Raw genomic sequence first — 18,684 nt, 5'->3', positions numbered from 1 at the left:
CTCTCTCTCTCTCTCTCTCTCTCTCTCTCTCTCTCTCTCTCTCTCTCTCTCTGATCAGCGGGGTCCAGTGTCATATCTTGTATCAGCTGTTTCTTCCTGATGTTCGGCAACAGTGAGTCGGGGATGATCGCCCTATTGTGCCTGTTTGGTGGCATCAGCATCGCCTCGTGGAACGCCCTGGATGTGATAACGGTGGAGCTCTACCCCTCGGATAAAAGGTAACACGGGATGCACAAACTCATGGCTGTTTTTCAGATGTGGATTTTCTGTTGAATTATGAACTTGTGTGGGGTAAGAGGGGGAAATACAAATAAATAAATACATTTTTTTATTAGTTATGCTTTGTTTTCCTGACAATATTTACTGTTTTTCTATTTTCTATTTCTATTATTCATTTTGGGGGGAGTGGAGGATCTTCTTGCAGGTGTACAGGTGCAATTCTCTCTGTTGATTAGTGATCACATGATGTGTCCTTTAAAAAGAGAGCTCATTGCTGTCAAACATGCTCTGATGCAGGTTTCATGCTGGAACACGTCATCACATTTGTAAGCATTTTGACTGCAAATAAATGTACCCAAAGGATCAACATATGAGACAATTCTTTGGGGTTTTTTCACCTCTGGAGCCTTTTCTGCTGACTTAGATTTTTGGAAGCACAGATATTGTTGTATCTGGTTTTTTTAAATCAGAGTCCCAACTGAACTCAAAAGTAAAAACATCTGCCACTAATTAACACCTTAGTTCATATTTGTTTAATCCACTCAACACCGGAGTGGTAAATAGAGCCTAACTTTGATTAAAGAGCTTTGGAGGTGCTTGTAGGTGGATTTTAATACATTTGGACACAGCCAGACAAGTTGTTTCCCCTTGTTCCCAGGCTTTATGCTAAGCTAAGCTAACTGGCTCCAGCTACACATTTAACTGACAGAACCTTATGTGTTGTAGAGTCACTTTTACTTCAAATGATTACATAGAAAGTCAAGTAAAATAAAACTTACTGTTCAAATACCATAATCTGGCACACTGAAGTTGTGAACTAATGATCAGTAAAGTTAAAACTCCTCTTTGTGTCAGTTGCTGAAACTCTTTTCTCCCTCTGTTCTTGTCTTCAGGACCACAGCGTTTGGCTTCCTGAATGCCCTCTGTAAGGTGGCGGCCGTCCTGGGCATCAGCATCTTCCAGTCATTCGTCGGCATCACCAAGGCTGTGCCCATCATATTTGCTGCAGGCGCACTCGCTGCAGGTAGTTTCCTTGCGACAAAGTTGCCTGAAACACGAGGCCAAGTGTTGCAGTAAAACGGAGCACAGCTGGAGTGTGTGTGTTTGACAACTAAGAGCCCGAACATCCCTGAGAGCTTCAGCGCTGCCCGTCATACACCAACAGAGCAGACTGCCATCCCCATTGTAAGCCCAGAATCCTTTGAAATATGGATTGCATCATTCAGAGTCTATACGGTGATTTAAGAGAGGAGCACACAGATGTAGAAATAAATACCTGTGTCATGATCACACAACTACATCTGAACTTTCAGGTTCTAAAAACATCTTTTTTTCTCGTAAGTGTAACATGCAAAGGGTGATGCAGTACAAATTGTGGTGTGCATGCAGTGAGGATAAAATGTAAATTTCTGGGAGTTTTCTCTCACCGGCCCACAAATCTACAATATTAAACACAATTGAGAAGACAGATATTGCAAATGAAGAGATGAGACTGCAAAATATGCCATTCATGGGAGATGGTGAAAAGATTTAGTCAATGTATGGTTGGTTTTTAAATATGAATGCAGTGTTTTTCTTTCTCGTCTGGCCTCAGTAACTGGCTTTCAGTACTGCGTTTTCATTTGCTGAGTGTACAGTTACCTTTTACATTTCCATTCAGGCGGATATCTCTGCTTTGCCGAAAAGCTTTTCTCTGAACAGATCTCATAATGAATTTCAGGGTGAATATATTTTCTCTAAGAACGCCAGTGACCCTCAACCACTGCCTACTGCTGAAGCCAGATCTGTTTCTACCAAATAATATGAAAACATTCCAGTGAGGCTTGACTTATCCAGAAACGGATAATGCATTATGTCTTTGTCCCCGCATAAATCCAGTCTACTCCTCTACTGAACGCCTCAACACATAGACAGGTGAAGATGCATTTCACAGGATTCTCTCTTGTAAATGGGAATAGTTTGATCCAGCTCCTTAGTGTTCAGTGTTAAACTAATGTTTCCCCTCGCTGGTGTTGATCCATATACGGCTGTGGCAGTGTGATGTCTGCAACACAGGGATCTCTGTGGGACGGATTTTGGTCAAGTGCGTAGTGTGAGGGCAGATACTGTTGTGTAATATTTGTCTAAATTAGTCGTGTGAGTGTGCATGTGTGTCTTTGTTATGTGAGACAAGAGAAAGTGTCCATTTCATGCATTTCAGTGTAGCCACGTAGACCATATCTTGCTGATCCAACAGCAGAATGTACGGAACAACGGTCACACAATTTAAAAAAAATGATGTAGCTCAGGTCTGGTGAAATGTTTAGGCCACGTTTCCAGCTTGTATTATGTTTTAGCGCCACGCTACCAAATTATTGTGCATGCAGGATGGTTTTGTGATATTTCTGATTCATCCATCTCGTATGCATAGTGTCAGTGTGTGAAAACAAGTCATTTGAATAAGTGTGAAAAGTTCATTCTTGACACCGTAAACAGGGGTTTGACAAAAACGTACCATCTTTTTGCAGAGCTTGCAACCACATCTCTTTCTCAGCACTTTGCTTTGTGTTCATAGAGTGGAAGCTCTAGAAGTTATTTATGAAGTTGACCTGGACATTGTTCTTTTATCGATGTCCTTTGGTTGTTTTGACTTTTCCTGTTTGGCCTCAAAACATACACACAATGCAGTATCCTTTCTTAAAATTGTTTGATTTGCCCCTTAAAAGTCACGAGAATTCATTATACATTATATTCATTGTAGCACAAATCAAATGGGACCAAAAGAAGAAGAATCAGTTAAAAAAAGTCAAGTGCAAATCATTTGTCTAATTTCATGTTAAGGGCTCCTGTTCCTGTCATTCTTTCGTGCATCCATTTGTGCCAGAAAAAGTGAAAAGTTGTCCCTCACTGTGTTCCTGCGTGATACTGCTGAATCGAAAAAGTACACAAGAAAATTTGCCGATTTTGACTTTGATCTAAATTGGATGCAATCACTCTCTAAAGGAAAGCTACCATTATTTATACATATCACTACTTCGGTATCATTTCTCCAAAGGTGTGTATCAATATGTGTGCCGACAATCAGTGAGTGAGTATGTGGGTGCTGCTGCTGCCCAGTAGAGTGTGTTGTTTGACCTAAAGACATCCTCTGGATTATGTGTGTGTGTGTGTGTGTGTGTGTGTGTGTATTTGTGTGTGTTCAGGATGTTAGAGGCTTTGGCGTTGTCTGTGGGTGAAAAAACACACACTTCAGCAAGATAGCGGATATTATCTCAGCTATGGGAGTTTGTCTTACTTCTTGAACTGTATGCGTCTGTGTGTGTGTGTGGGATTGAGACTTTAAAAGAATAATTTGACATTTTGATAAATACACTTATTTACTTTATTGCAGAGAGTCAGATGAGAAGATTGATGCCACTCTCATGTCTGTGCGTTAAGTATGGAGTTGAAGCCAGGAGGTGGTTAGCTTAGCTTAGCATAAAGACTGGAAAAGGAGGGGTTTGCTAGCCTGGATCTGTTCAAAGGCAACAAAACCGTTGTTTTTGTAAAGATTAAAAAAAAGATATATTGGTGACCTTTAGAGGTGTTAGTAGGTGGATTTTGTTACCTTTGGATTGAGCCAGGCGAACTGTTTCCCTCTATTTCCAGTCTGTATGCTAAGCTAACCTTCCCGTTTAGCACACAGGCATGAAAGCAGTATGAATTTGATCTTGATGAAGGCCAGAAGGCGAAACATGTTGGTTTAAACAGTAGAGTTGTTCTGTATACTACAAGTGCTGCTGGAGTTTTGACCTCTTTAGTTTAACTTTCACGAAAAAAGCAAATGAGAACTTTTTCTTTAACGCTGTCCAATCTAGATTGCATTCTGAGGATCAAATCTTTCCTGTGCATATTTAATGACAAATGTGTCCCGTCTTGTTCATGCTGGAGAGACTGTTCAGATGTGTTGTTCGTGTGTGTGTGTGTGTGTGTGTGTGTAAACTGACTCTAAATCGTCTGTCCCATATTTTTCTACTTTTTTCTGTTGCGATGTTTTCATCCCTGTGATGAATACAGCTCAGTTGGGGACCACGGAAATATATTTACACAAAGAGAAGAAAAAAAAACAATATATGCAGTGTATAATACAATGTGCTGTTCTTCATGATAGACTCGGGTGCTCTTTTGCTGATACAATTCCGTCTTTAAAACAAAATCCCATCAGAGATAGCCTGCGGGTTGTTGTCCGATTAGAAATACGGAAAAGGATCACATCTTAATTTCACAAAGACAACTTCGCCCTCTAATCCTTCTGTATTCAACCAATTGTGACGCATGTTTGTATCGTGTTGTCTGACTTCTTGGACGTCCTGTATGCCAGCTGTTTTTGTCTAAAGCAAGAACTAGTGTTTTCATTGTTGTATGATGACAGATTTGTTGCTTGCAGTGATTGTTCTTAATCAAAGTGGGGTTAAAATTTATGAAACTTGAGTATGTTTTCTGAAAGTAAGCTAGTAGTAACTGTGTTCCTCCTTTACCTTGGACCCAGGTAACATTTTTAATATATATATATACACACACCTAAATTTTAGAGGTAATTGTGCATTTCATCTCGTCACAGAGGTACAAGAAATGGCCGGGAAAGGGAAATATGCTTGAAGAGAGACGGAAATGTGCATAAATGAAGTACAAAAAGTACAATTTGACATTGTTTGTCCATGTGAGTCTGTTTTAAAAGAGGGAAGTGTGAGCAATAGTGTGGAGGCTTTCCCCAATTCTGAGTAAACAGGACGTCAGCGTTGAATCCAAAGGGACCACAGTTTATCACCTCATCAAAAGAGCTCCCTCTTATCAAATTGAAGCGCCTGTTCAAAATGTAAAAGTTTACTACTTAATGTTACTATGTGTAGAATTTGCATTCTATATGTAAAAACTATCTGAAGGGTCACTGGTTTGAGTTTTATCCATAATGATGGCAGTGATGCAGGATGCGTTAGCGAACACCAGCCTGAAGACGTTAACGGTGGCGGTCTGATAAAGGGATGGAGGACTTTTTATGGCATGGTTTCGGTCTCTACTCTAAGAGCACATGGATCAGTTCTGAATACTGGAAAGAAAATGGCCGACCCATGCCAGAAAACAAATCCCTCATCGGCAAAGAACTGCAAGAATCCTTCACTACAGCGTGGACTGAAGGAATTTATGTTTACCTTTTTCTTTAGTTTGACTCTGATCTGTTTAAATGATAAAAGTACTCTAAATGAGAGTTAAAAAAAAAAAATCAATGTACTTTGTGTAGAAACTGTAGTCGTTTGTACGTGCAAGTTTGGAATTTGTGGAACAAAAGATCAAGGAAAACTATTCCCAAAAAAAATGACAAAAATCTATTGTGTGTTGTCTGTTTTGTAAATGAAGACTGGAACTCTTGGTCAATTCAGTATTTTTTGTTATTGAGAATATTTTAGTGATGCTGAAAAGGTGCTGTATTTATTTTATGTGAGAGTTGTTCATTATGCTGGGATTTGCACTTGTGCCATTTATCCAGTTCTATGAAGCAAATGATAAATTATGGAAATAAAACTTAAGAAAACCAATGTCATGGTTTGCATTACACAGCATGAAGTCAACTTTGTCAATTCTGAGTGTTTAACTGTAATATTAATGTCAGGAGAACTTACTTTGCAACAGTATTTGTCCGAAGAGGCAGCAGGATGACTAAAGGCCAGACAATTCTTAGTTCTTTGCCTCCAATTTAGTTCAGGATGAGATTTTTTTACCAGGTCCCCTTTATATATATATATAAATATAATTCCCATATGTACATTGACAACTAGGTTTAATTGTTCCTCCTGGTCTGTAAAAAGATCCTTCCTAGACTTTGCTTTGAATTAAGGGTCATTAGCAACCATTATTGCTATTGGCTTCAGATGAGTAACAGGTAAATTAAAATAAATGATCAAGTAGTCTCCCCTTTTGGAAAGTCTTGATTCTTAGTGAAAATATTTTATTTACCGATATTTGGCTTCGCTTATGTACAAATTAAGTCAAACATGCAGCTGGGGATGCTTGTAGTTTCCTCTCAGGGAGGCATGTTGCTCACCACACATGTATAATACTCAAAAAAGGTTGTGATCAGTTGCAATCATTAAGTTATAAAAACTACAAATCCAGAAGTAAAGCATCAAACACTTTATTTAAAATAATGTCCCAACTACTGCTGAGAAATGTACATCCAAAAAATGTTCATCTGCTGATCACATGATGGGGTAACAAGCATAGCGAGCGATGCCACACTGGCTGTGTCGGTTTCGAGCCATCTTGATGTAGCCTTCATCCCCGTACTTCACGCCCCAACTGCAATGCAAGAATAATTAAAATCAGAAAACCCAAAATAAGAATCCGTGAAAGACAATCATTCCTGCAATCAAAAATTCACATTGAAATCTTCCAACACCTGTTTTTGACCAGCCAGTAGTCGTACTGTCTCTCAGTGCCGTAGCCCACAACCAGCACTCCATGGTTCACCTTGTGGGTGCATGTGTGGTCCCTGTACACACCTGTAGGACCACATACAAAAAAAAAAAAAAAAGTGTAGAAACAAACCTGAGCTTTAGTTTACAGACCATATTAACATAGGATCCCATTTGAGAATAAACTTGTGCATTATTTTAAGAGGTATGAAGCCACAACTCACCATGACGGTAGAAGACGAACTTTGACTTGGAGGCATCAATAGCTACAGCGATGGGGCCGATGCTAGCCAGAGCTTCCCTCAATGCAACCTCATCCCCCTCCGGTATGAAGGCGTAGTCTGATCAATTAGCAGCCCAGTGCTGAGTGTTATATTTGCATTGACCACGCTGAGAAGACTGATTTGCAGGGGGAGTTCATAGTCAAGGTTCAACCACAGTAGACCTGAAATGTTAACATGCACCGTCTTTGAAGCTCACCTTGCCGACATAGGGGTAGCCTGCGTCAGAATCTATGCCTTGGTTTGTAATGACGTAGTGGAAGGCCTTTGACATGAAGCCACCTTTACACCCTGCGTTGCCGCCTTTCACAGAACAATCCACCAGGTTCTGAGGACTGAGGGATACCAGGACGCCTGTAGACTTATTGAGTTGCCCTTCCAGAGCTCCAACTGCACTGAAGGCCTAACAAGAGCCACAAGAACCCTAGAAGATAGAAAAGTTGCACATGTAGACCATCTCTTCTTCAAAGAAGAAGACTACATTCTATGTTAACGTGTACCGATACTTGGTGGTATACCTCACCTGCATTTTGACCTCAGTTACCAGGCCTTTATCCCTCCAGTCCAGTGACGCTGGTAGAGAGGTGTTGAGCCTGACAAAGTTTGAAGGACCCCTCTCCAGGTCAGAAGGCACAGTGGTGCCCATCAGCATGCCAGTGATCTCCTCAGTTGTCTACAGAATTAAAAAAAAATAAAAAATAAATAAAAATAAAAAATAATTCTTTCAATTCCCTCTGCTTCCACATGCATTGTTTGAGGCAACACAGTATCATGTTAAACCAATGTGTGTAGTAAATATGAGAGTGTAGTCCACTAACCAGATCTCCCAGGTGGTTCATTGCCAGCTCATAGGTGTGCAAGCCCAGAGAGGCTTCAAGGTTATGGACATCAATCATTTCCAAGTTCTCTTCCCATATCCGCCTGCGACCAGACTCCTCAATCTGGAACACACCATTAATATTAACCACACCATTAATATTAACCACATGTGATGCCCAAGTTGATTCATGAGTCACCCTTAACAGATACCAAGAGGTGAAGACACAGACAGTATAATGAGTGTTAAAAAAAAAAAAAAAAAATACAAAAGTATTCCATTAATCATCAAGGAAGAGACAACAAATCAAAATTAGATTTTATGCCTAAACCAGATTCTGTTGTGATTTACAGGCTATTCATTTCATTGTTTTTAAGACCTTAGCGTTATCTGGTGAGAACAGACTTTATTATGAATCTTCTTCCATAGCAGCCAATGTCAATCCCGTTCAGAATTGGTGATGGCAGCGGCTGCTGCAAAGCCACAGACAACGGTGAGACGCAAGCTTCCAAACATCTCCGGATCCAGGAGAAGAAGAACTTGTCACTGAAACAGCAAACACAAAAGGTTCTTATAGGGTGTCCTACATCAGCCTTCTGGTCTGGCTCAGACTTTAATTGGCCAGCTGCAGCTGCTTGAAACACTGCCAGCTGATGTCAATTGACATTGAGTTGCAGAAAAATGTCAGTAGCAAATAAAACCTAAACTAAACCTAAACTGACTAAAGTCAGTGTGGTTGTTAAAGATATTTCTGCATGCATGGAAATCAGTGAAGGCTTATTGTGAGTGTTTTTATGTTGCAAAAGTGTAAAAGTTGATGTATGAAGAAATGCACGTACATGATAAAATTATATATTGTCTATTTCCAATAAATTCCAGATGTTCTGAGTTCATTTAATTTGACAAATTGATTGGTAGAGGATGCTATACAGGTGAACCACTATTCTTATTTACCTGTATACTATGCCATCATTAGAGGGAAACAAAATCAGTAACCAAAGTGAGCACTCAAAATTATTCTTAGTTATCCTCATTTAATGACAAATACCATAAAATATGACCAACCACAGGAGATAACCAGGTGGAAATCCAGGCTGAAGCTCAAATATTTATGCATCACTATGCTCACTGGACACCAACAAATAATTAAACCTCTAATAACTAAATTTGCCACTTGGGGGCAGCAGAGACAAGTTGTAAACACAACATCGACTGTATCATCACCTCCCAAGATGACAAGGCGAATTCATAGTAACAGCTTTAATTTACACATCCAGCTGTTGCGGAGCAACATTATTCATCTGGAGTCATGTTTACGGCCTTCTGGTAAATGCAAGTCCACTATTCACTCTTTTTTTTGCTCTGATATTGGTCTTCACCAACTCCTGGGGGCAATATCTGAGAAATCTGTGTTTTTTGTCCTCTGGCCTCAGGGGGGCAGTAATGAGCCCATTACGACTTAGCGAGGAGAAGAATACGCAGCACGAGAACATCTACTTTTCTGGGGACAAGCGACACAAAAAGGTGATCTGTTTACCTTTAGTTCTACTGTCACTGCTGCTGCTACTGCTGCTAAGTACTGGCAAAAGCTGTTACACAACACAAAGCATATGTATGCCTAATGTTGTTGCTCTCCCTCCTCGCTGTACCATCAATACTTTCACTAGATGGATGAGCTAATTCAAATAAAAGAATGTATATATTTTTCTGTTTAGTTTGCAATGTCACCAAAACAACAACACATGTGAGTGCAAAGTGTCTGAATATCTTTGTGACCACATGTAAAACCTGTGTGCCATTCTTTTAAGATAAGCTCAATAAATGACTGTTCTCCTTGGAGAAGCTAGTGAGGATTTAGGAGGAATACCAAAGGAGAGAAGCTCAATTAGACACAGGCTGGTGACTTCTCACCTATGATTATATTTAATAACTTTATTCAATCGTACAATATTGAACACACTGAAAGCTAATGTTAAGGTTAACATTTAAATAAACACATCACATTGATAAAACAGAAGGACAAATACATGATGAGATCTAAGTGAAGTGAGGGAAACTCAAAAATGTATTAAGTATTCTATAAATAAAATCAAAACATCATTGAGAGAGGCTACTAAAGCAGATACAGTAATTTAGCACAATAAACTTTTTTTGCCAGTATTTTTAACGTTAAGGACTGGTCTAAACAATCAGGTTTCTGATACTAAAGAAGTAACCTTAATTCTACCAAGATGATTCAGGGGATGGCTCACTTTTTCACAGCGTAGGGTAGACTGCAAAGCTGGCAATGCCACAGAGGTTATTCTTGTTTCTGGCAATTCGAATGAAGCCCTTTTCTCCCCACGCAGTGCCCCAACTGAAATCACAAAACCACTTGTCTTTAATGTTGAACATCGGTCAAACATTTATTTTCACATGTGAGGTAAACACATTTTACTTTGTGCCCAGAAAAGACCAATTCACCTGTTTTTCACAAGCCAGAAGTCTTGTCCTCCGTCTGTGCCATAGCCCACAACCAGGACAGCATGATTTATGAGCTTTGGGTTGCAGTTTGGTACGTTGTATAAACCTGGAAGATCCATAAGGTTATCAGTAGTTGAAAAATACAGGTAAAACAACACAAAATATTTTATGAATCACCTGACAGTATAAATACTGCTGATGTCATCTTCTCTATGTACTTTGGAGGTGAAGAAACCCCCACAGTATTACTGGTAACATCATTCATCCCTTGTGTGTAGACGTTATCTAAATTTAGGATTTTGGGAATGGGGACCATTTCATCACATTAATTAGTGGCTCTACTATCAACTAAACTAATTTAACTGAGACTTCATGCTGTCAATCCCTCCTCTTCTTACGTTGTTGATCACTTCTGACAGCTTTCTGTCTATTAGATAAAATACAGTTAACACGTAACAAAACTGAAAATAAATCACATTTGATGTAAGTACCACACAGAGCTGCCCCCTCTAAAGATCTAATCCACTTAGATTTAAAGTGCAATCGATAGTGTATTTAATGGTGGTAACTGTGCACACACAGATTGGTGGTATAGCCTTAGAAGTCTTTGAAAAGTGTATTTTGGACACTCTTGCACACACATGTGAGCTTTAAGCACCCCACAATAGTTATACCCTAAATCTGTCATTCTTTGGAGGACTGTGACATTCACATTCAGTCAAGTTAAAAGACAAATATGGAAGTAAAAGGAAGTCATACTACTTTAAGCATTGGATTTCCCTTGATGGTAGTCGTACTTTTTGCGAAACTTTTACAAATTTTAGAATAAATGGAACAGAAAATGACTGCAAAGCCTGACTTGTTTTTGGCAACCAAAGTATAAAACATAATGTCATGTTACCCATTAAATTCACACAGATATATGTAATGCAACTGATTTCATGCACCACAACCAACGTTTTCCGTTCTCTCGGGTGTGACTCGGACTCAGGGTTCAGAGCTACAGTAACTAACTCATCACTCATCAGTCTGCTTGCATTAAATGCTCAAATTAAGAAGCCTCACCTCCTCTGTAGAGATGAAAAGATTGCAGCATGGCGTTCACGGCCACAGCGACCGGCCCCACTGATGCCACCACAGCCTGCAGGGTCTTCTCATCTCCTTCTGGGAGGATGTGTAAATCAGAGCAGTAGCCGGCCTTTCCCTTGACAGAATACCGACATTTACCGTCCTACAAATAGAAAATCACAAAATATACTATGTATCACTATTTAAACAAATTGGTTAATATTATTTTATTTTTTATAGAAGTTATGTATCCTGTTTGTTATATAGTTGAATATTCACAGAATCATAATGTTATACAGTATATTATGTACATTAGTCATGCGATCACACTGCATATATACAGTGTAAATATGAATACGTATGTATGAATTAAAATTCTCATATCACTTCAGCTAGAAACAGAGCTGTTTTTCTCTGTATTTGACACATCTGTCCAGGTCAAAAATATAACAATAATTTATGTTTCATTATTACATACAATGAACTTCATAAGGATTTAGGGAATCACACATGGCATGATGTCAGATATTCTAAACTACTGAACATCCAAACTAAAATAATTTTCTTGAAAGACGAAGAAAGGAAAGAAAACAAGAAACAAACAAAAAATGGAAGAAAACAGACAAACAAACAAAAAACAGCATCAGCAGTTGCACATTTGTACGTTAGGTCAATCTTTTCTATAATAGCTAGTTGATTCAATAATAATGCTGTTACAGCAGGACGACCTGGTGTTTGTAGGGGTAAAAGCTCTCCGAGTCTACGCCTTGGTTGCGGATGATGTAGCTGAAGGATTTAGAGATGTATCCGCCTCTGCAGCCGTGATTCCCATCGTTGCTGCTGCAGTCCACCAGGTTCTGTGGACTCAGGGGGACGAGGACACCTGTCCGCTTCTTCATCTGTCCCTCAAGAGCTCCTAAAGAGCTGAAGGCCCAGCAGGACCCGCACAACCCCTTGAAAAAGAGAAATGATGTTTATTACCACAGGTTATTTACAGATTGTTTTCATTTCCTTTGTTTAAAATAGCTGATCTCAAATCATGGCTTACCTGGTTTTGGACTGGACTGACGAGGCCGTTCTTCCTCCAGTCTACACTCTGAGGTGTCAATAAGCCACTCCCATCCTTAAAAGTCACATTTCTGAAATGAATAGGATCCTCCAGCTTCAGGCCGTTTAGCTTCTCGTTGACTTCCTCAGCTGTCTTAATAGAAAGATAGATAAGATAAATATAAGAAATGCAAATATTACAATGTCAAAGCTTAGTGATACGTCTTCACAGCAGTGCTCTTGATCACTTTTAACACATTTAATATTGGTACAGCAGATTCCTCTTCCTCCTCTAAAAGTTTCTCTCAAAGATGCACTGAAAGAGCTCTGCTCTAAGAAACAAATGAGCATATACGATGCTGGTTCCTCCTCCTCCCACTAGACTATGGTCCTATTTGGGGAATTAAACTTAAGTATTTAAGTTTTTATTTTGCACATGGTGTCCACCAGCAAGCAATCATAAAATGAACCACAAGTTCCTCTTGCTAAGTTTGAACTTCTGCTTTTAGGAGAAAGAGAACTGAATATAGACCACAAATTCAACATCATTTTAGTTTTACTCGTTATAACATCACACCAGGTCCAGCTTCTCACTTCTTCCCCTTATTTGCTGACAGTCCTGCAGTGAAAAAACCCTCCTTCTCTACAATATCTTCGAAGTCAGCCTCATAAATACCCTTCTCTGTTTTGAGAGCTTTTGACTCCCTAAACCTTCATTAACACTGTTTGTCACAGTTCAGCTCCACACCCTCCTCACTCTTATTATCAGTCACTCCCTCCTCATCAGTCTAAACTCCCTTCACCTGTTCACACACCTGCCTCTGATCAGTAATCAAGCCCCTATATAGACTCCTGCCTCCCACACACATTTGCCAGATTGTTCTTCGGTTCTATGCCAGACTCGCCGGCACACTCGCACGGACTGATCTCCTGTTACCGATCCTGCTTGCCCCTGTTCTACCCGCCTTGCCTGACTCCCGGTAAACCCACCAGCCTTCTGATCCTGACCCTGTTTGAACTCTGCCTGCTATATTTGAAGTTAGTAATAAAAGCCAAAGATCTCTGGAATCCTGTGTGTTGCATTTGGGTCCATATACAACCCGTTACACTGTTTTGCATTTTATTTCATTCTGCTGTACTTGCATTCTGTGCATAATAATTTACTAAAGTATACTAATTTCCTTGCAGTCCATACTCTTTGTAATTACAAAAATTAAAGTTCTATATATCCACAATAAACACTTGAAATGATGAAGGCACTTGCAAAAAACAAGGTAGTAAATAATGTAAACTATATCTATTTTTTTTTTTTTCAGAATCATTTGTTTCTTGTTTGTTTCTTTGAATACTAGAACTGACAAGACACAACCTTTGCACCACAGTTACACATTAGATAGTTTGCATGTACATCCAACTTTTATGTAAGTTTATTAGCCTTCCCAGATGTGCTCTACTTTAAAATTGTCCAGATTGGACCGGCCATACTGGATTGGATTCATCAGATTGTATAAGGATGATTACAGCTGCTCTATAGGTCAGGGTTTAATTTATGCCAAAGAGGGGGCATGTTTAATGGCAGATTTACAGTGTTTGTGATCTGTTTTGCATTATCAGAGGTCAATAAGCGAATGCACTGAAGATTATAATGTCAAGCATACAGTATGTCTGAACAGATCCTGGGAGGGAGAGGAGCCAGTTCTGTGACACATGTACTTCAAAGGCCTTTTGGCTGATAGGTGATTATATTGACAGAAAAGGAGACGGATATACCTCCAGATACCCTTCACTAGTCGGTGCTTAATTTAGCAGCCAGCCAACAAACTTACGGTTCTGTAAAATAAGACTTTGATTAGACTGTACAAACATCAATCCAAGTTATCAGACAGTGATCCACTTTGTTGGGATGATGCAGGTCATAGTTGATTAAGGAAAAGGGGAGGTAAGGAGGACGCAAGTATGCAAAGAAGGACCGAAGGAAAGAGTTGAATAAAAAACGAATTCAAATGGAAACGAGAAAGAGAGAGAAACAAAACCGGCAACAAACGCACTGATGAAAAATAAAGCAAATATACAAACAAAAAGCCAAAAACTAAAACAAACCAAATAAGTCTCAATGAGCACTCAAAACATAATAAATAAAACACAACAAAGTAACTAACATATTGTTTGACTTTTTCCACCAACAGATGTGAGTGAAGATTAGCTTGGTGGAGGTGACTGAAAATCTTCTAACCAGATAAATATGTATTCCTTGTTTTCTTTCTGGTCTTTTACAGTTCACACCCACTGCAACGCACAGCCAAGCAATAGAAACACCTTCCTGGGTTTTTATTAATCATAATTAGTTATTTGTAATGAATATGATGCAAGCAAACAACTATCTAAACGAACATCTGGGTTATTAGCGTTGGATTTATCTCAATAAGCAAATGATCTGTATTTCTAAACCTTCATTCATGCTTTGATACAACCCTTTGCAGTTTAAATATCACTGAATTACATTCAGGCTAAGATTTAAAACTTGTCTCGTTAGGAATCCAACACTAGACAGTTTCCACAACCTTAGAGCAGGAGACTGAAATCACAAACGTATTCCTACCATGTCGGACAGATGATTGAGTCCCATTGTGAAGTTGTGTTTGCCTGCTGAGGCCTGCTGGTTGTGTCTCAACACCAACTGCATGTTCTTCTCCCACACTGCTCTCCTGAAAACGATCTCAGTCTGAAACAAAAACTCTGACTGAATGATCTGATGGTGTGTGTGTGTGTGTGTGTATGATGATGGAGACGGAGAAATTAGGTTCTCACAATCCTACCTGATTATCATAAACCTTGCGATGTTTGATTTGCCACTCTTCCCAAACTTTGTTTAAGACAACCGAAGAGTTGCCGAGGACCTGGACGGCCAAAAGCAACACAGCACACGAAACGTGCATCCTGCAGAGGAAATGACAAATCTAGTCAGATTACATGCACAGATATGATCCTCTTAGCTGACACGACAAGTCATCTAAAAAAGTATTTTTATCGTTTGTGATATTAAACTAAATATCTTTGACCTGTATTTTGACTGTTGGTTGGACAAAACAAGCAATATGACCCTTGAGTTCTGGGAAACTGTGATGAGCATTTCCCAGGATTTCACAACATTTTACGGACTACACGATCAGGGAAAAACTGAGGTAATGAGTCTCCCACAGTTTCAACAGTTTGTCAAGACACACAGTCTCCACTTTGCATTACATCATTTGTTTATTTTAATTCATTGTTGAATTACTGTGAATGTTTCCCAGCATGACTAAATGTCTAAACTGTGTTTTTAAAGCCATTTGCACACTGGCCTCGAAAATACTGAATCTAGTAGCAGCTTTATTTGGTCAAATATATATGAAACGTTTATATACTAAAAAATATTTACTGGCATCAGCCTATAAAATACCCACCAAGTGTTTATTTTCAAATGTAGAATATTGATGAATCCCACAAAATACTAAGAACAAGGCCTCAGTGTCCTCAGTGGTAGCTAGTTCTATACATGAAGTAATTAATTAAGAAACAAATGCTGAGTTGAGCTCTAATTACGCCCAATTCTTGCAAAGAATACCCCAGAGCGTCGGTATGGACAAGCTGATCATCTTCTGTCTGATATATTTCTGCAGTAGAAAATATGCCCATATACATATGAACCTAAACTAAAAACTGTTTTAATTATGTGCACAGTGTTCGTCTAAACTTTAACGACATAAACTGCAATCAAGATATAACACAGTCATGATTGAGAGCAAAGTGAGGCCTGTAACTTTGATGTGAAAGCAGGAAATGCAGCAGGCTGTTTTCTAGCATTGCAGACTGTTTTAAAGATTTCTTCACCTCAAAGAGGAAAAGTTGAAACCTGAGCTTCTTTCTCAGCAAATAGTTTCTTACACACACCATTTAAAACACACACCATACAGCCATGATCAGTCAAAGTGTAATTGCATAACTAAGAAGAGCATTTACCTTGTTGCAGAATAATCAACGGGGTTATTTCGTCCCGGCAAGAAAGTGCAACCGATTTTATTGAACCAGAGAACTATCACACATGAAAGAGGAAGTATAGTTTCCTCACACACACGCCATTGGGTTTTTTTTAACCCTGTCTTTCAGCGCATCTGCTCTGTGGCTTGTCATGTGACTCTAATTTACAACAAGCTATAGTGGCCCCAAAGACCGCTCCAGTACTAGAGGTGGAAGTGACGTAAGTTACATGACAGAAATGCATGTACATGAAACTTCTTGTGGAGAAAATCAGTGGATGGAAAATAAATAATTTGGCATTATTTCGTGATAGTTTAAGTGTGTAAAAAATGTTTGAAAAGACCATCACCATTTCATATTTAATCACTTTAACACTGAGCTGAATTATGTTTGACAACATGGACTGAGGGCAAAAGAAAGAAACTACAATCCAGTTTTACTGCTAATGATACACATTCTAACAGTTTATCATTAGAGCTGCAGTTAGTTTGAACTTTCTGAGGAAAAGAAACATCGTCAAGCCTCTTCACATTCAGACATACTGGATATATAAATGCACTGGGGGTGGTTTAACCTTTGGTTTTCTCTTAACTATCGTTAAGAAGCTATATCGTGCTATATTGTGTGTAAAAAAAAAATAAAAAATCCTTTAGTTTAATTATCTTCCCCAGTGCTTCATATGTACACTAAGTCTTTATCGACAGACTGCAGCAACCAAATAAATAACAAAAACAGAATACAAAATGACGTTTATTAATATCAGATAATATTTCATTTTTGTATGCAAATTGCTGCAGTCCTGTAAGTTCTTGCAAAATCATATCATTTAATGTTATTATTTACAATATGTAAATAATTAAGATGCTGACGTAATTTGCAATGTCCCTGGCTGAGGATCCCCCATTTCTCCCTCCCCTCTTTTTCAGTCATCTCTCCACTACACCCTATCTAATAAAAAAGAGACATCACAGCAGTCACCACTACATGGAGCAGCAATGACGGAAATAAATAATGACAACTATGCAAGGGGATATTATGCAATTAGGAGCTTTGATTTGGCCGAGGCTGTAATTGGCGTTCATCACTGATTTTCTCTTCCGGGGTTGGGCAGAGATTCGCTGATGACCGCAGGTTCCCCGAGGTACCAGATGGTAAGTGCCTGACTCAGCAGCAGCTCTTCTTCTGTGGTGATCAAGCACCTTTTGTGTCCACACACACACACACACACACACACACACACACCTCATAGTCCTGCAGCTGAGCAGAGAGGCAGGCCAATCTGATTGCTTGTTTTAATCTCTTTTTTTAAAAACTGTCATTGAATTGGGAGTGAGTGGTCGCTAAGTAAACAAATCAACAACTCAACTTTATTCATATTGCACCTTTCATACAATCATACAATCATGCAGCCCACAGTGCTTTACACAACAAGACAAAGTAGGACAGACAGACAAGCAAGTAAAAACAAAAGTAGACATCATTGAAGGAAATTTAGCAAGATCAGAAATTACAACAATAACATGTTGCCCAAATTAATGAACTCCTGTTATATTCATGAGGCTCACAGTCAATTATTCAAATATTTTAGAGACCTGAAATCAGATCTGGCATATTTAAATGCATGTTACTGCACACCACTTTTTATTGAAACTTTATTTGTGTTAAATATTATTATTATATGAATTGAGTCAGCTGATATGTTATTATAAGAGAATGGGATCACGACAAATGGGACAAAAAACACAAGGATATATATATATTTACATGGATTGTACTCATTTACAGTGAATATTTGGAAATATCACGATTGTTGGACGTTGTTAGAGAGTTGTAGTGAAATCTAACTACATTATCCCACCCTGTGTGGTTTAAAATTACCTTGATACTTTGTCCAGTAACCAGCATCTTCTGTGTGTCCACATCAGGGTTTAATCTGATTTAAATATTTTTTAGATTTCATGTCAGACCTGCAGACACACATTCGCAGACTCAATGTACGTCCTCATATCATATCTCCTTGTATCCATATTTCTCTGCCTGGTCTCCCTGTTTTCATTTTGTATACTTACACGCAACACATGAAGTCTTTTAAAGCAATCATACTAAGACAACTGTAACCTCACTGTACCTATTACATCCTTAACTATTTAAGTTTACCTCACTCATTTAGGATGCAAAACATTTCCGCTTATTTTTGGCCTCAAGTTAATGTTACCTTTTTGAAATCCATTTTTTATATGTGTATATATACATTGCCTTGTGCTTCTTTTATATATTGTCTGAATTCCTTTTAATAGGACATTTTTAGTTTCAGACTGAACAAGCAGAGCTGAGAGTCTGATGT

At 38.8% G+C, this 18,684-nt stretch overlaps 3 protein-coding genes across 5 annotated transcripts in view; 1 reads left to right on the top strand and 2 right to left on the bottom strand.

Annotated features, from left to right (window-relative positions):
- Positions 1-5,771, top strand: part of LOC116393800 (synaptic vesicle glycoprotein 2A-like) — a 17,169-nt gene extending 11,398 nt beyond the window's left edge. The window contains exons 11-12 of the mRNA XM_031866422.1: positions 59-218; positions 1,113-5,771. Coding sequence (XP_031722282.1) covers positions 59-218; positions 1,113-1,296 — 344 coding nt within the window. The 3' untranslated portion in view covers positions 1,297-5,771. The remainder of the gene's footprint in view (positions 1-58; positions 219-1,112) is intronic.
- A 580-nt stretch (positions 5,772-6,351) lies between these two features.
- Positions 6,352-16,455, bottom strand: ctss1 (cathepsin S, ortholog 1). 3 transcript variants are annotated; one of them, XM_031866419.1, is made up of 15 exons: positions 16,323-16,455; positions 15,140-15,260; positions 14,923-15,045; positions 12,325-12,477; positions 12,005-12,229; positions 11,274-11,439; positions 10,209-10,314; positions 9,998-10,101; positions 8,125-8,291; positions 7,747-7,869; positions 7,452-7,601; positions 7,128-7,352; positions 6,872-7,046; positions 6,632-6,734; positions 6,352-6,531 (listed from the first exon to the last, which is right to left on the bottom strand). In XM_031866419.1, the coding sequence occupies exons 2-8, from the start codon at positions 15,257-15,259 to the stop codon at positions 10,002-10,004; spliced, it is 993 nt and encodes a 330-aa protein (XP_031722279.1). In that variant the 5' UTR covers position 15,260; positions 16,323-16,455; the 3' UTR covers positions 6,352-6,531; positions 6,632-6,734; positions 6,872-7,046; positions 7,128-7,352; positions 7,452-7,601; positions 7,747-7,869; positions 8,125-8,291; positions 9,998-10,001. The 3 variants fall into 3 exon arrangements, with proteins under 3 accessions (XP_031722279.1, XP_031722281.1, XP_031722280.1); XM_031866421.1 differs by having other exon boundaries at positions 8,151-8,291; XM_031866420.1 differs by having other exon boundaries at positions 7,747-8,291.
- LOC116393786 (cathepsin S-like) lies at positions 6,432-8,261 on the bottom strand. The gene is made up of 7 exons (XM_031866396.1): positions 8,235-8,261; positions 7,747-7,869; positions 7,452-7,601; positions 7,112-7,331; positions 6,872-6,988; positions 6,632-6,734; positions 6,432-6,531 (listed from the first exon to the last, which is right to left on the bottom strand). The coding sequence occupies exons 1-7, from the start codon at positions 8,259-8,261 to the stop codon at positions 6,432-6,434; spliced, it is 840 nt and encodes a 279-aa protein (XP_031722256.1).
- Positions 16,456-18,684: the final 2,229 nt, after the last annotated feature.

The sequence above is a fragment of the Anarrhichthys ocellatus genome, unplaced genomic scaffold (genome assembly GCF_004355925.1).
Source record: "Anarrhichthys ocellatus isolate YVR2014 unplaced genomic scaffold, GSC_Weel_1.0 scaffold35, whole genome shotgun sequence".
In the NCBI taxonomy this organism is placed as follows: Eukaryota; Metazoa; Chordata; class Actinopteri; order Perciformes; family Anarhichadidae; genus Anarrhichthys; species Anarrhichthys ocellatus.
Note: the sequence above shows the minus strand (reverse complement) of the source record. Positions and strands in the feature narration are given on the sequence as shown.

What these genes read in the sequence shown, in the direction of transcription:
- LOC116393786 (XM_031866396.1), bottom strand. Translation starts at nt 8,261, where the DNA reads ATGTTTGGAAGCTTGCGTCTCACCGTT. An exon ending in GAAGCTTGCGTCTCACCGTT is followed by an intron (nt 7,870 to 8,234) that starts GTCTGTGGCTTT and finishes GGTGTGTTCCAG; the next exon opens with ATTGAGGAGTCTGGTCGCAG. An exon ending in CAAGGTGAGCTTCAAAGACG is followed by an intron (nt 6,989 to 7,111) that starts GTGCATGTTAAC and finishes CTAATTGATCAG; the next exon opens with ACTACGCCTTCATACCGGAG.
- ctss1 (XM_031866420.1), bottom strand. Translation starts at nt 15,259, where the DNA reads ATGCACGTTTCGTGTGCTGTGTTGCTTTTGGCCGTCCAGGTCCTCGGC. An exon ending in TCAATCATCTGTCCGACATG is followed by an intron (nt 12,478 to 14,922) that starts GTAGGAATACGT and finishes CTTTCTATTAAG; the next exon opens with ACAGCTGAGGAAGTCAACGA. An exon ending in TTCTGGCTTGTGAAAAACAG is followed by an intron (nt 10,102 to 10,208) that starts GTGAATTGGTCT and finishes TTGTGATTTCAG; the next exon opens with TTGGGGCACTGCGTGGGGAG.